Source organism: Choristoneura fumiferana, chromosome 13, assembly GCF_025370935.1.
Source record: "Choristoneura fumiferana chromosome 13, NRCan_CFum_1, whole genome shotgun sequence".
Classification (NCBI taxonomy): domain Eukaryota; kingdom Metazoa; phylum Arthropoda; class Insecta; order Lepidoptera; family Tortricidae; genus Choristoneura; species Choristoneura fumiferana.
The window spans coordinates 5,127,820-5,145,567 of NC_133484.1; the positions used below are offsets into that span (position 1 = coordinate 5,127,820).

At 38.0% G+C, this 17,748-nt stretch overlaps 2 protein-coding genes across 5 annotated transcripts in view; one reads left to right on the forward strand and one right to left on the reverse strand.

The window, feature by feature from the left end:
* twin (CCR4-NOT transcription complex subunit 6-like twin) overlaps window positions 1-17,748 on the reverse strand; it is a 141,830-nt gene that overhangs the window by 61,200 nt on the left and 62,882 nt on the right. For 2 of the 4 annotated variants that reach the window (XM_074096093.1, XM_074096094.1), the window contains exon 1: window positions 14,324-14,626. The exons of the other annotated variants lie outside the window; for them this stretch is intronic. The gene's annotated coding sequence lies outside the window, so the exon portion shown is untranslated. Of the gene's footprint in view, window positions 1-14,323; window positions 14,627-17,748 lie in introns of those variants that run through there. 4 annotated transcript variants of the gene reach the window in all.
* LOC141434337 (uncharacterized) lies at window positions 7,354-10,848 on the forward strand. Its single transcript, XM_074096747.1, has 3 exons — window positions 7,354-7,708; window positions 7,805-7,893; window positions 10,225-10,848. Exons 1-3 carry the CDS (start codon window positions 7,453-7,455, stop codon window positions 10,762-10,764), a joined length of 885 nt encoding a protein of 294 aa, XP_073952848.1. The 5' UTR covers window positions 7,354-7,452; the 3' UTR covers window positions 10,765-10,848.

Here is a 17,748-nt window from a genome sequence, read left to right on the forward strand (position 1 = left end):
CTTAATCTCACTAGTTACTTCTTCAAAAACACGTCCTATAGCGTTTATTCTGGCATAAAGTCCTCGAACAATTTGCATATTTCATCTAAAATGTATATTGCCGGCAATTACTTTGATATTTAGCAAAGCAGTTAAGCTAAATGCCGCAGGAAATATTTTTGAAAGACAGATAGTGCCGACTGGCAGAAGCCCAAATTTTTCAAGATGAAGGATTGCTTAATATACATAATTATAATGTTGATCTGTAAGACAAAATGCGGCCGGGCTCAAATGGCCGACCCAATCATAAACAGCTTAAGAGGATAAACAATTACGTTTCGAGGATTTTTTTGATGCCAAAAAACGAGCTAACATTTGTCTTGTGCGGTCAAGTTGGTTATAATTAGTGGTCATAGTAATAATTAGTTGTGTAGGTAAGGGATGGGGTAGGTAAATAAAATGTACGTGGTACAAATAGTGGAAATCTGTCGGAAGCCGACGAGAGACAGCACGCTCGCCGCGCGGGTAAACTCATCTATTTCCAGCACAGGACGTGAACGGAAATTAATCAATCTGCTTTCAGCGCGAATGCCAACGCTCGCCCTGAACACTAGTTTGAGTTAAAACCATGAAATCGTTATATCGCCATACGGGGCTCGCGTCGTATGCTTCGTCTTGTGTCCCACCGACCGTGGGACTTTAAATTTAAGGTTCGAATCTACTCGCATAACTCAGCTACACAAAACCTTCGGATTTTAGAAGCATGCTTCGGGTATTGACGATGACACGCGATCGTGATATGCGGTTCTGTTCTGTTCTAAACTTCCAAAAAGTTACAGTAAAAAGTTATGTAAAGAATAACCATCAATAGAAAATAAACCTTACTGTAATAATATTACGCTTCTTTATCTTTTTCTAATTTTAATACAATATGACTTTTTGTCATGATACAAATAAAACAAAATCAGCATTTCCGAATTCTTCCATCGTTAATTTAAATTGAGAACAACCCGCCTTAGCACACTACTTACTTTTATTTGGACGTATATAGAGCTGTTGGTATACTGTATCTACTTCTCTTGGGTATGTCAAATGAATTTTTTTGGTCTGCTTTCGTTTAATAATTTTTAATATACTTCTCGAAATCCCCGTTTCTTCTATAACTCGGTCTTGAACCTTATTAAAATATTTACGATCAACACTTTTCTTAAAACTTTCAGCTTCACTACAAAATATTTATATACATTATAAACAATTTCTCGTGATTGGCTATTTACAGAAATACCCTGTTTAAGTTGACTCGTCATGGAAATCAATTTCCAAAAAATAACAAAGTAAATAAATATGTAAGTGGTGGTTTTAACTGCTCTATATAAATTAAGGAAAACACAAAGAGGGCACTCTTCGCGTGATGGATTGCTACTAAGTCAAAAAGAAAATTGACATTTTCTACTAACGAATCCTTCCGGTTTCCCCCGAAACCCAAAGGTTTTTCTAAGAGCTCACGGATTGTACCCTTGTTTTTAGATAATTGCATTAATTATTTGTCATTTATTTATCAATGTGCTGTAAATTTTGTACTCTATCGCATACATTGAAAATTACATTTAATCTGTATGAAAAAAAAAATACGAAATTAACAGTGATCATAATTTTTAAAAAGTTGCAGAGCAAAAGTAGCTCAGTTATGTATGTAGAATAGAACCCTGTATTTAAAGCCCCATGGTCAGAGACTACCTGTATGAATTTCGAAACCGTTAATTAAAAGGTAGTCGTTTGTCAGTTAATGCTATAGAAATTTCAAAGCTGTACTTTACAAAAATATTCAGGGCACCAGACGAAGGCTTGATGAAGAAAGGTTGCAATTGCGCTCGGCTCGCGTAGCATTTAACTCGATCCCTTAGCTGCGCAGGGACATGTAGCATGATGTAGCAGGAAACGCGGTCCGGTGGGCGCACCTCATCAGATGCCCCCTTTGAACATCCATCCATACGGACACCAATTTCACCTGCTCACTGGCGCATAAAGTGAAATGCTGTTCCAACTTCAAACTTGTACATGTGGTGATTATAATGAAATTCCAACAGTCGTTTTCAGGTGTGTTCAATTAAAATAACTTGGGAAAAAAGGCCGCAAGCCGTCAGTGTGCCTAGTTTTGCGCGCGGTTTTTCAATTCAACGCGTTGAATTGCAACGTTGCTTTCGAAATAAACACGACGGACACTAGTATATAAGTATTCAAGATTTTGCCATGACCAACACTAAATCAAGATTTAAATCAGCAGTATAAATCAGTTTAATTTATATTCATTCACAAATAAGCTGCATCACATTCAAACTTTAAATTTTGTACATAAAATGACCGATGACATACTTTATTAGCACCTCTTGTGGATGAGAAATCGTGCGTAAAAACGTTAACGAGAACATGATCAATTTAAAGTAATGCTGCTTATAATTTTATTCACGTCGTGGATAAAACTTTATGGCTCGGGCGGATGCCGGGTACCCAATCTCCTCGAAGATACTAGCTTCTAAGAGACGAGCCTGAATCCATGCCAAGGTCCCGCCTGTCTACAGCGTGTATCAGCGCGACAGTTAATCGCCATGTGTCTGATATCGGATTACGTGACGAACGTGATATTTTCTCACGCCCCGACGCTTCTCGTAACCTATTGAGACACGGGCTTAGGCTGTGACATACAGCCGCCTTTCTGCTGTACTTGCAATTGCTGAGACGACTGTAACTTTAGATTATGGACTTTACACTTAAATATTGCATTTGAGTATCATCAAAATTCCTCGAAGAATGAAATGGCATCTGCTTACAGTATACAAAACTTAGTACGCTTCATAAGATATCAAGATAAGCTACTTATCTTTAGATAATCTTACATGTCGATGGATACTATCGTAAAATCGTGGACTCTTGAGGACCAGGAATCACAATAGACAGCGTAACATTAAGTTAATTTAAGTACCAAATAAACTGATTATTGTTGGAGCAATGAGCTTTACACAGCGTTAAACTTCATAATCGGCACTCAATCAACTTCATTTACTAGTTTCGCCTATCAATCTCAGCTTTACTGCGAAATACTTTCACCGCACGGCTTCATAAATCTAGCCAAACGTATATGCAAAAAGAGCCCCATTAGGGTTAGGAAACCAACTGTCGCTAAAAGTGGTTGTGTAATACCACTGTGAACAGGCACACGGGCGCAAGCGATGCTCAGCACGTCTTTCTTGTTCTATTCCTACATCACCTTAGTGGTTTATTCATATTGGGGTTTTATTTACCTACTAATATCTTTCGACACTCTAGAGCGCGACACGGTCCTAGATCAGGTCTGATTTTAAGTGGAAAAAGTAAAATGCGCGCTCTTATCTGGCTTATTATTACAATGGTCTAAATTGATTCGAAACAGGTTCAGATTAATTTTATAATTAAAAGCGATAACTTGGAAAAAAAATCATGATTTAAGAATAAGCAATAATTAAAAAAGTATGGTAATCGATTGATTCACTTCAAGAAAATAAAGTAAACTAACTATATCCCATGCATCGGCACAAAAAAAAATACCAACTTCATGGTGTGGCTCTTGTCTAATTCAAAGCTGTATTTCTAATTATTCCAACAGTAAACGAACATCCGCCAGTCTAGGTGCTCAAAAATAATTGAATACGAGACCTAACGCGCTTGACAGTCTAATAATCCATGACATTTGTGTAGCTAGCAGTGGCGTGGCGGCACTACACTATTCCTAAAGTTTTGCTAACATCGTTACGTGACGTCCGCCGTACGTTATACACTAAATGCTAGGTGTTGCTTCTCAGCTTCTCTCACTCTTTGGGTTACCTAACGAAAATGCTCACTTCACGGTACTGAGGGGTTACTACGAAATACGAAAATCGAAGTTCGTATCGTACCGTCCCTCTCGTTCTCGAATTACATAATAAAAGCATCAGCGAGACGGCAAGATATGAAGTTGAAATTTGGCACTGGTACTAGCACTGGTAGCTAGGCAACTCCAAGCTGCAATCGTCCAAGTGCCGGCCAACCACCAGCAGATGTTCCTGCACTTCGACTTCTGGCAGGAGGGTGTGGCGTTCCGTCGCTTTAGGGAAGCAAGGATGAAAATATCTAAATAACTTTTTTGTCATAGGTATTTATATTTAAAGGCGAATGTTTAATAGTAACAAATACGTAATTACGAATTACACAGTGCGTGGAGTGGAACTTTGTGGAACAGACCTCGGGCCGGTTGCACAATATGAACGATGACACCGATGGGAGCGCTGTCACGAATGCGCGACAATCGACGTGAAATATAATACAAACTGAACTATTCAGAACGTGACCGCGTGCGCCTCTAGTCGCAACTCCAGCGATATATTAACTGGTATGCTACATGACTTCGAATCGTGTCAAAAAGTGGTCAAAAGACCAAGCTTTTCATCCCATGGAAATTTAGATGTCTTCTTTGTGCACCTCTTTGATCCTCAAGGAGACGTCTGCCAAATTTGTCTCTAAAGTGGTTTAGGCTGTGCCTTGTCTGTCAATCAGTCAATCAGTCAGTCACGTTTTATTTATTGGCATAGATTTATTTTCTAAACATATTTACCACAGCTCGATTTAGGCGAAACATACACATTATTTAAGCACACGAAGCATAATGGGCCGTCAGACAACGGCTGCAGGAATGAATCGATATTTTGACATTTACAATCGTACAGGCTTGTGAGGTGGGGCACAGCAGGCAAAGTCTCACATCAACAATGCATTCACAAATTGCACCATTTCGCATTCGCATAGTCGGCAAATTACCCAACTCTACTTATGTATTAACTAATATCAATTGAAATGTTATTAGTACATTATATCCGCAACTTCATCGGCGCCTCGCGGAAACTTAGCAGTTTCTCGGGATAAAAAAGTACCCAATGCTAATCTGGGATAGTAAACATTTTCTTTATGATTGGTTATTTAGTCTTTTTGTATTTTTTATTTCAACTCCAAATTTGTTACTTTTATTGGTCTCTTTTTCTGGTTTTTCTGTGCATCCATGTCTCAGTTTGTATTTTCGATATGGTTTTACGGGATAACCGTAAAAGTAATAAATTTGGAGGAAATAAAAAATACAAAAAGACTCCAAATAACCAATCATAATTTGATTGCTTAGTAGCGACATCTTTTGTCTGGGTGAGCGGTTAGTTCCGAAAGAATGTATCGTCTCACGATGAGAGCGAAACATAGATGTCGCTTCGCTAATGCTGCTGCTTAAGTAGCGTAGTAGAAGTAAGCAACCTGAGATATGTGTGCATAGGAGAATTTCGTGTCTGTACTCCTGTCCAGTGGTAGTGTAGGGGTATGGCACGCAGCACGGAATGCTGAGGATCTGGGTTCGATTCCCAGCGCTGATCTCTTTTTCTGGTTTTTCTGTGCATCCATGTCTCAGTTTGCCAGTTCCACAGATTTATCTACATATATAGAAACAAACAAACAGACAAAATTTCTCTCCTTTTCAGGGTTTCGTGATCTTTATAGCAAAACTATAACGGTTTCTTGAAGGACTATAATATCAGAATAGTCATATAACTCGTGAACTCGCTGGGCCGAGGAATGGCGGGTTGTACGGTAATTAGGTCATTATTCAAGCGTTTCAATCACCTTTTTTTCGTGATCACACTTGTATGTTATGAATGGGCTGTAAAAAACCAAAGACATTTTCGATTATTTTTTAGCCGTCCTGTTCTTCTACTAGATCGATAGCCACGAAACTGTAACAATCTTCTACTGTGCCAACAAAAATTTGCCCACGAAAATGATACGAAATAACCGCTTGAATAACCAACCCAGGTACAGTTTTTTATTTGCGTATCGCACCAAGGCGTCGTTGCAACTACTCGAGAAGATTGAATAAACCAAATGCTCTCTTATTTTTACCACTCCCCAGTGCACGCCACATGTCTTTTCTAGTTATTTTCAAAAGGCTGACATACGTCGGTTGGGGTCCCGGGTTCGATTCCCGTGTCGGGGCAGATATTTGTATGAAAAATACGGTCTTGGTGTATGTATTTAAGTATGTATCTATTTATATAATTATATTTATACGTTGCTTAGTACCCATAACACAAGCTTTGCTAAGCTTACTTTGGGACTAGGTCAATTGGTGTGAATTGTCCCGTGATACGTAAAGGCACGACTATGATCCTTACTACCTATCCTATGCAAATATAAGCAAGATGACATGCGTCACATGCGCGTGATAGCCGTGCAGGCGAATCTTTTTTCTTAGGATCAGTTCGCACAGAGACCTGTCTTCGCTCATTTCATTCGAAGAATATCTCAACTAGCTGATGCTTTCTCTTAATGAAATGTCTGCGACGCGTGTCGGTATAAACTGACCCTTACTTAGGGATACATACGCTCAGTAAAGGTAACCAAATGTTACTGCTATAAGAGCGCGCGGTGACAGTTATTGTACAACAGTGCACACAAAGTATACATGTTAATACGAGCGTCCGTTTCCAGATTGGGAAGCGCCGCTTTCTTTAGGCTCACGTTGGTTGCACTGTTTGCAAAATAGTAAGTACAGTTATACGAGAATAACATCGCTAAGTAAACAAGTGCATTATCCTAAATGACCATATACAGACGGTAATATTGCCTGTTCCGCTCTTTACAACTAAGCAGGGAAAATAAATAGAATCTAGGTCCCCACGCGGAGTCAAAACTCTGTTTCGTTATTATTATTTTTTAAATTTATTTAAGGGTTGTTGTATTGTAGGGGTGGTGCCGAGAAAGAAACCGGTTTAAGTACCTACCTATAGTGCCCCTAATATATTATATGATCATATAGTGTACTAGGTAGGTAAAATTGACTAAATAATAAACAGAATAATCACATTTTGAAAGTCTTTAACGCAGTTTTTTTTTTACTGTAATGCAGAAGATAATTTAGATGTTGGTTTTTACGCAAGCCTTACATTAATAAAATTAACCTTGATAAACATACCGGTCTAACAATGCAGGTTGATATTAAAATTACTTATCTAATAGTTGTTTGATATTTTAAAGAGAGGCATGCGTTCATTATAAATATGTAGTACGTGTAATAATGCGCGCGTCACACAAACCCGGACCAAAACATCACGGCGAGGCGCGCCGATCTGCGTGTACACACGCGCTGATAACGCATACATGCGCAGCACGCACACTATGGGGTAATAACGCTACAGCAACGGAGCGATGACCGAGCGCCAATCACAGAGGACACACAACAAGCGTGGCTACACTGCTCGCTCGGGCAGGCACGCGACAGCTGCGCGCGAATGAGATGGGTATACATGCCAGGTAGTTACAGCAACGGTCTGCCTGGCGCGCCGACGCCATTTTATATTCAGTGTAGCGTTCCCGCGAACTTGTATCGACGCGTGTTTTGTAAAGTGTTACAATTAATTCTTTTTAATCATGGTTACTGCGCCAAACGATGACTGGACAGAGGAACTCTGCATTAAACTAATACACGAGTATAGAAAACGTCCAATACTATGGGACCCCAAAGATCAGTTCTTTTTCAAAAAGGCCATGAAGCCAGAAGCGTGGGAAGGTATTGCAGCAGCAATTAATATGCCGGCAGATTTATGTAAACATAAAATGATAATTTTGCAGTCTTCATTCAGGAGGGAAAAATCGAAGATAATGCAAAGCATCAGAGATTCACCAGGTAAAGTATCATGCTACATGTTTAAAATACAATTGGTGGGTTTTATCTTGGCCTAACAGATAGTGATCACGTTCTAACTTTTAATTATCTTTTCAGAGGATGCTAAGTATACAAGTACGTGGTTTGCTTTCGAAGAAATGGCTTTTTTAATAGATAAGGACACGGAAAGAAAGCGCCAAACAACGGTAAGAAAATAAGTAACACTAAGTTTTAGGTTTTTATTGAAATTTGGAATAGTAACTATTTTATGCAACTGTATCCTAATAGGGGTCCTCAAAACAAGAGTGTGGGTCTAATAGGGTCACATGAGTGTTTTAAGGCCTAATTACGTACTGCATACAATATTTTATCTATATCCATATATTAAATCCTCTATCATGTGTTTAAGAACCATTGAGAATGACCTGCATTAACGAGAACTAGGTAGGTATGTCTGCCCCACGAGCTGCGCCCGCTGCGCGCGCGACGACCTGCTGCTACACGTGGTCGCCGGCCCCCCCCCCCATCCCCCCCGTGCTGTAATGATGTATGAAATAACACGATACAGCCGAGTTCATTAGAATCCAATGTCTTAACCTACCTATGGTTTTTGAACGCATAATTGAGGATTTACTATATGGGTGTAGATAAAACATTTTACAGTTACACTTTTGCAACGGCAACTTCATCATCATATAATATCTGTTACGGGATGTAAACCACGATCACTTATAATAAGTTCCCGATATTTGATACAGTTGCATGCATGATGATCAAGGGAAGATTGAAGAATTTGCGGGTGGATCTTAATGTTATTTAGACCGTACTCGACCTACCCTCATTCTTGCACGTCAATTGCGGTTATCACTGGATCGTCTAAGACGCAAAATGGTGAGTCGGAATAGCGGGTGTGCCTTTACAAACATAGAAAATAAATATGTAAAAAATTAACTCGAAATTTACATTTTAGTACCTACTTTAAAAAAACTACCACTTTGTACATGAAGTTATTACAATGTGAAAGAACACCCATCCTGACCTGACTATCAGGACGGCGGGTGTATGCTATAGTAGTCCGCCGCTAAACAGTAAATCCTGACACTTGTCATCCTGGTACTAAATACGTCAATGTTTTTGTTTTTTGACGTATTCAGTATGGGAGTGACACGTGTCAGGATTGACTTCTTAACGGCGGATTACTATAATTTACTATGAACCTATTGATTATTGAGAAATGTTATTATTACTCCAAAAATATTTACTAATTTATAATTTGATATGCCGTTAAAATTTAAGCAATCAGATTTATGGTTTCTAAGTAATACACATGTATTTTTTCTGCTTAATGTGTAGTTAGAAACAAGTTTAAGGTACGCACATTTTAATGTATATAAAGTACAAATTCAGTATTTCTTTTTTAGTTTTAGCATTTTACCAATAATCAATAGAAACGTACGGTTAGAAACAAGCTTAAGGTACACTTATACATTTCACTTATACCTATACATTTCAAATTAAAAAATATATACACGTGTATTACTTGGAAACCATAAAGGTGCGACCAAACCGCTGCTTAAAAAACGGTGAGGCACTTCACGGCACAGAATCGCAGTGACGCACCGTATGCGCACCGTTTTTATCGCATGCGCTCCACACCGCTGCTTAAAATACGGAATCGCAGTAACGTGTCGTAAACTTTAGGTCTTTACCGAACAAAAGTAGTGCCGTTTACGGCACTTCACTTCGATTCCGCACCGTTTGCGTATTTAGAGCAGCGGTGTGGAAAAGCATGCAAAAAAATGGCACGCATACGATGCGTCACTGCGATTCCGTGTCGTCACCGTTTTATAAGCAGCGGTTTGGTCGCACCTTAAATCTGATTGCTAAAATTTTAGCGGCATATTAAAGTACAAATTTAGTATCAGTTCAGTAGTCAATAATCAATAGGTTCCTAGTAAATTAGCATACACCCGCCGTCTTGACAGTCAGAATGGCGGAACCTTCACATTGTCATAACTTCATGGACGGCTACGGAGTGGTACAATTTTTTTTAAAGTAGGTTTTAAATAGTAAATTTTGAGTACATTTTTTTGTATACTTATTTTCTATATTTGTAAAGGTACACTCGCTATTCTGACTTACACACAGCAAAATGAGAACAACCTAAGTCGGTCAACAAATCATTATGCGCATTCTGTAAATTGATCATTTTCTAAAGATGCCTAAATCTAACCGATATGGATGGATTTTTTTGTGTTTATGAATCTCAATATCTTCTCTTAGTCTTGTTTCTTAAGTAATGTCTACTGTCGTTCCGTCGACATGACCTTTCATATGATGAAATCACGATGCATGTATAACTGCGTCGAAATATCAGGAACTAAAGATAATTAGGGCTTAAAAATGTCTAATTTAATTAACTGCAAATTATTAAAGTGTCAATGGGTTGGCTCATCTTCATACCTTCAAATCATTATCACGTTAGGCAATCAACTTTTTCAATCAATAACTCATCACTTATTATTATTTGTTCGCAGGGTGTAACAGAAGATGACGAAGACGGTACAACAGCCATCAAAAGGTCTTTATTAGAACATTACAATGAAAGGAAAAGCGTAGAACCCAAGAAACCAAAGCGCACTAATTCCAAAATAGGAAAAGTGCTACCAAATATAAGTCCGATATCTAGCCCTCATCAAGTCAAGGTAGTACCACAACTGTCTACGCCAACAACAGCATTTATTCCAGAAATCCAAGTTCCAACTGTTATACCACCTCTAATACCAGCTCGAAACCACGAAGAAACTTTAGAGGAAATCAAGTCGTTTACTAACTTCATAGCATACAAAATGAAAAAGTACAGTGAGACCACTAAGAACGCGGTACAGCAGGCTATTTGTGATATAATTTTTAAGGCTGATCAGAACTTCTATGAGAGCATAAATTTCGAAGATAATTTCAGCAATTACCGATCACCTCAAACTGACGCAGGCTCTGAAGACTGCGACCTAGACGAGAAGACTATTGACATAGGTAATGGTCAAACAATTAAACTTCAAGTACATGAAATTGATTAGTTTTTAAGATTTAATTCGATGACGATAATGCCTTCAAATTACGATTTTGACGAGAATGCCTTAACAATACAAATTTATTTTTAATAAAACATAATAAATATTAAGCAGTTTTTTCTTTACGCGTCCTTTTACTCAATTTTTCGATTTTACTCAGCGCCAGACACAGACAGGTGCTGTTACGAATTTGAAACCTTGAAGTTAGTCTTTGGCCAGTTAAACGAGATACTTTTGGACTCGGCGGTTTTCAAGATGTTAACAGTTCGTATATAAATTATACAATAAGTTTGCGGCTTCAGTTAGCTCTTAGTGTCGCAATAAAGTATTTGACATTGTATCAACGACAGGCAGATGCAGATATAAGCGCCGAACACGGGTAAAGACTAACTTTACAATTACGAGGTGTAGGAATTGTAATTTTTATAATGGGATCCGTTTCGAACGTTCAATGTGACTCCGAACTAAAACAAAAATAAGTAATAAATGGCATACCTAGGACTTATGAAATCAAGTGTACTCACTCATTCGTATCCTCAATAATCTTATAAACGCACTTTGTTAAAGCAACTAACTGATACTTATCAATAAAATACATATTTAATTAGACGACTTATTCAGTTAAAAAATGCCGTTAATCGATAGCCGATAATTTAACCAATGCCATGGAGGAAGTAAAATGCCAACCATTTCAATAACAGTTAAATTAGGAGTGTCGTAAATTACCAACAATAAATAACATACTCGATTGGCTGTAATTAAAATCTCAATTGAATTGGGTTCGCATTAAAAAATATCTTTAAAGCAATAAGTAAGGCATAGTATACCTAGTCCCATCCACGAAGACGCGTGATTTTGACAAAATTAGACATTAACGACATTGTAATAAGAACCACGCCACGCGACATCGTAAATGACTCTACCTATATAGGTTGGTTAGATTAGGTTAGGACGAATGATATGATTTTTCGTACAACAAAGAACTGAAAGACAAACAAGCAACAAAGCGAGTGTAAAAATATCTTTATTCAATTTAGGTTATAACAAGCACTTATGAATGTCAAAAAAAAAAACTACCACCGGTTCGGAAACATTTTTAACAAAGTAGGTTCGCTATTTGAAGGGATCGCTATTGTGTTCCCTGAGTGTGAAGTGTCTCCTGAGTTGCCACTGTTTTAATTATACCAGTAACAAAATTGTCCACAATTTTAAATAATTCAATTATTGGAATAAAGTTTGAACTTTTATGTAAGTACATTTTAAATCTCTGTTTTACCAAACAAAAATAATACTCTATAGCCCGGGGTTATATAATATTGTATGTACGAAATTGTAAAGGCACAGGTCGAGGCGGCCAAGGATACTCAGAGATGAGTCTGTTGAGAAACGTTCTTATGCGCTCTTGAGTTAGAGCCCTTTAATATACAATTGTGAACCTAATGGGCATGCGAACGAGGCCGGTTTACAATGACAAATGGAGAGTGCTATTACGGCATTGTTTATCGAGCGACAAGCTTCGTACCGAAATGTCTTATCTGTTACGTAATGTTTTTTTATGGGCATAGGAGAACATATGTGTAGCACCTCACCTTTCAATATAGGTAAAGCGTCCTTGAAAACCATCAGTGCAGACCTTTCAGCGACCTAAAATAATACTCACTTATAAACAGCTATTTCATTTAAGAAAACTAACAATATCTTTAACAAACATTACATATCTAAAGGTATTTTTTAAACCGTTTTAGCGAAAAAGTAGCATAATGTAAATGAAACTCAATGATCAGTTAGTCCTACTACACTTCAGCCAGACCTGTTTTTAACCCCCGACGCAAAAAGAGGGGTGTTATAAATAAGTTTGACCGCTATGTGTATCTGTGTGTGCGCGTGCGTGCGTGCGTGCGTGCGTGCGTGTGTGTGTGTGTGTGTGCCTGTCTGTTTATGGCACCGTAGGTCTTAAAAGGGTGGGCCGATTTGAATGCGGTATTTTTTTTATTTGAAAGCCGGTTTTCTAGCGATGGTTCTTAGACATGGTTTCATCAAAATCGGTTGAGCCGTTTTTAAGATATTGAACTTTGAAGTGACAAAGTCGGGAGTTTTACAACTTTTTGTTGGTTCGGTTATTACAACTTTTTATGTAGTTTCATTCACCTGTCCCGGTGTTTGTCTGTAATCAATCAAATCTTAAAGTAAAAATTCGACCAACTTCCAGTAGTCGGATTGACTTGAAATTTGGCAGACTTATGTAATTTGCGTGACAATGACAATACAATAATCTGGTAGTGATAGCCTGGTAGTACGGCCAGGATCGTCTCTGCAGGACGGAACTCCTCAACGGTTAATCGCATCGACTTGAAATTTGGTATGCAAATGTAATGTGGATGACAATGCAAGTACATTCAACAAAAAGTACAGTCAGCAAGTTAAATATCTCAAAAACGGCTAAACCGATTTTGATGAAACATGTCTAAGAACCATTGCCAGAAAACCTGACTTCAAATTAAAGAAAAACGCACGCACGCACGCACACACATACACACACACACACACACACACACACACACACACACACACACACACACACACATGTCTTCTACCAGGTTGCGGACCATGAGTTTGATGGCCATATTGGAACATTAAGTACCTAACAGTATTGGACCAAGTTACGAAGGGATGTAATCAAACTCAAATTACTAGGTACATTATTTCCCTGCTTTTTAAAACCCCTCTTTTTGCGTCGGGGGTTATAAATGCCTTCTACCAGGTTGCGGACCATGAGTTAGATGGCCATATTGGAACAATAGGTAACAGTATTGACACTATTGACCAAGTTACGTTAAATTATTTCCCTGATTTTTGCAACAAGGAAAAGAAGTTGAGTACCTACTTGTTGTTCAGTGCGTCCATTACTGACTCGTCCATTTGGAAAGCAATGAACGTCCTGGCCGACAATCGGGGCAACGGAGCGGGTGCTTGACGTTAATGAGAAGCCAAACGGGCGTAAATATTTATTGCTTTTATTAAAATCGCAAATGTTACGAGTATCAGCGCCAACCACATACATTACTGAAGACGGTGCTTATTCACTAATGCGGATTTTAATGTAACCAATAAAACGTGGCAATTACCCGGCAGGAGATCTAAAATGGGTAATCCGTATTTAATAGTCTAGTCAACTCTCTAGTGGGAGGCCCTAATCCTCATGCCAATATGCCATTATGTATTTGTAAGATATATTAGGTACTTGTCACTGAAATTATTATACAAATTTGGATTTAAATCCGAGAACTTTTTAATAACAATACGTTAAATTTTCCTTTATTTCAGCTAAAGTAAGATAAAAATAAGTCTAGTGGTCTAGAACTCTGTTAAGTAGCTAATTTGAAGTTCAACAGTCGGGACCCATTAGGTACTAAGAGTTTTTGAGTGGGTCCCGACTGTTGAACTTTAAATTAGCTACTTAACAGAGTTCTAGACCACTACACTTGTTTTCATCCTTTTAGTTTTGGCAGTCGGGTTTTTTGTTTTTTTTATTTAATATTAAATGTTATTATAACGGATAACTCACGTCTTAAACCGAGTTTAGCTCGACATGTTTCGGGCTATTTCGTAGCCCTTCCTCTCAGGAGCACGCGAACCGGCGGCTGCCGCAACACGCACACTACGCGCCACCGCTCTGCTCGCACGACTGTCCGACGAAACTAACACCGGCGCACAACTACCCGCATTCTTATCGTCATTTTTATTATCAATGTCTAATGTAGGGTAGCACACAACACTAACAACATCACTCCGTAAAGGCACGTTCACACCAACCGATGACGCAGCACGAGTATTTAATACTGTTTTCCAACTCGGGGGTACCGACCAACCGCAATCCCGGTTAATATTCGGATGACGACCAATCTCAATGGCTTCACGCACTTTCCGCGGAATGAAAAACTTTTCTCTCGCAAGTACAGACACCTTATCAAACCTGATGTAATGCGTCAAATCCGAATCCATTGAATGCTCGGCCACAGCAGAGCCCCTGTCGTCCTGTTTCCTCATACTGCGTATGTGCTCCGATACCCTAGTAGACACGTTACGCCCAGTCTCACCGATATAGCTCTTGCCACACGAACACGGAATCATGTATACCCCGGGGCCACTCAGGGGCTCCTTATCCTTCGGCGATCGCACCAACTGTCTAAGCTGCATATGAGGACGGAAAATCGACTTGATATCCTAGTTAGCCGGCAGAGCAACTCGTTTCAGCGGCGGAGATGTCATACTTGGAAAATTGACCCTTTCTCTTATCATTTTTTTTTCATAACAATAAAGCGACTTGCGCGCGTGACGCGCGTCATAGCTCCGATATATAACCACTGAGAGCAGGGAAACCGATTCGTTTCACCTGCGGAGACGCCATACTTCGAATATGTACTAAAACTGACCATTTCTGTTATCGTTTTTTTTTTCACAACAATGAAGCCTCTTTTATGCGCTATATCTCAAAGTTGCGTTGTAACCACTGTGAGCAGGCAGACCAAAATTATTTACATCAGCAGACCACTCTACAACCTATAAAAATAAATCTAACCGTTTCCATGATCGTTTAAAAAAATCCTGCCACCTCTCAGTCTAATAGCTGTGCTACTGCAAGTGCTACAGACGCTACAGTTCTAATCTAGGTGAGGTAACCTAATTGTTATATCGGGCCATGCATTTGGAAACAGATATCTTTTTAGACTACATAATTCTCCATAATTTCTCAGTTGAAGTTAATCTGCAGCAGTCATCGTTTAGCATCAGGTGACCACTGGCATGTTTTTTACTCATTACATAAAAACTTATACGGCGAAGGATAGCACCACAAGATCACTTGTACTTACATAGAAATAAATATAAAATAATTTTAAAAACGCAAGGTGACAAAGAAGCCATCGCCACAGTGGGCTTTGAGCAGTTTGAACAAAGCAAACGTTAAGAAATGAGGCCACAAGGGCCATGTGCAGTTCGAGTACCTACGAAAGTGAACTACACTGCTCAAGGCAGACCGGTCTCCTCAAACCAAGTGACCTTTACCAGCAGTCGAATGATATCCTTGTTCCCGCAAATTGCAATTCATTTTTAGCGGCAAAATTGTTTTAAGTTTGTAAAATGATTTGAGTCACAATTTGAACCTTGAGTAGTGAACATACGAAACGATATATATTTAACTAGAGACTCGGCTTCGATACTATTAACTAGATGATACATAACGGATATTTTAAATTACTGTACAATAGCATATCGTTAAAAAATAATATCATAAGTACCGACTACGCAAGTATCTACATTTCAAGACTTGAGGTTTCAAAAAACATTGGACGTGAAACGTGAGGCAAGTTCAAGATATATTATATGTACAAAAAGTGTTAAGGAACATACATGTCATTGATATTATTATTTGATCAGACAAAGAAACCTGACTGCCGAACCGAAATATATATATATATATATATACTTACTACTATACATACTTGCTTTAACGCAAAAACTGCTAGAGTAACTATAATTTGTCGAATGTCAAGCAAACACAAAAAAATTCGAGGCTATCATGTTATAGGCTTCAAGTATTTCTATAATTCATTCTAAATACCTTTTTAAGGATCCCGAGAAGTTGTAGATAATTAAAAGTGTATATATATATTTCGAAACATTACATAGAATTACACAAAATACAATGTCTACCATTTATTGCTATTAATCTAAGTTACACACTATCGATGTTAACAATGAATAATTTATAAAATAATCCAAAAAACAAAATGCAGTGTTTTTTTTTTAATGATTGGCAGCCACTTAAATCACACATCAAAAGAAGAACTTTGGCCGTTGTATATTCTAGCTAGACGTTGGCTTTAGATAAATACATAATTGCATTCTTGATGTATTGTAGATAGATCATGTGTGTTTCCAAGATATCATGTTCTCTAAATATAGTTTTTTTTTATTAAGCCACTGCAAAGGATCTTGCAACGAAAATCTTGGTGCGGAAGGGGGTAAAAAAAAACTACGTGATTTATGGACGATGTGCTTTTTCACTATTCAACAATAGAGACGAAAAGTGGTATAAAACTAAATTGACGACAGGGACGTAAATCATTTAAATTTTATAGTTAAAAATTCCAAAATTGTAATAATTTCCCAAGCAACTACTAAACCACTGACAAAATTAAATTAGACTTCATAAAATCTGTAACCGAGTTAGTTTTATTATCCAAAACAGCTATAACTCGTAATGTGACCGTAAAATTGAGTACATAAAATTGTAATCCTAGGATTTACCAGGAACTTAAATGCCTAAAGCTGTAGTAGTTTCGCAAAGATGCCTCACAATAACGTCGGCAGCAAATGGAAAAATTATTTATTCATTGGAATCCCGATGCATCTGTAATATCAAGTTTGCGTTTCAATCTGCTTGTCATTCTCATTTTGCTTGTCACACACATCAATACAGAATGATAAACTGTTCTTTGAACTATTAATGCTATTCTTATCGACCGCGAGAATGGTTTAAAATACATCGACAAATAAAACCTTTTTTTCTAGGAGCAAATAAATGCATGAAAATATTTAACGTTGGAACGTGAGTTGCATTAGAAAATCGTCGCGCCTACTAATCTGCTACAAACCAATACTAGCATAAAAATATAATTACTAAAGTTGCTTGACCGCATGATAATTTCAAATTTTATTAAAGTAAGCCTAAACCAGTTCGATATTGAACCAACACAGTGCGCACTGGCGCCTTGATTAAGTATACATGTTGAGTAAGAGACCACAGACATTGGGGATCTCTTTGAACCACGCAAGAAATCTGTTGTTTGAATTAATAAACAGTTACTAAATGTATCTAATCACAATAAAGATTCGATATGAAAGAGATGAGATATGGAAGATCATAATTAATAACTCGACAACAATCCCTCGAACAACTGATATCTATAAATCAAGCTAGAATAATTA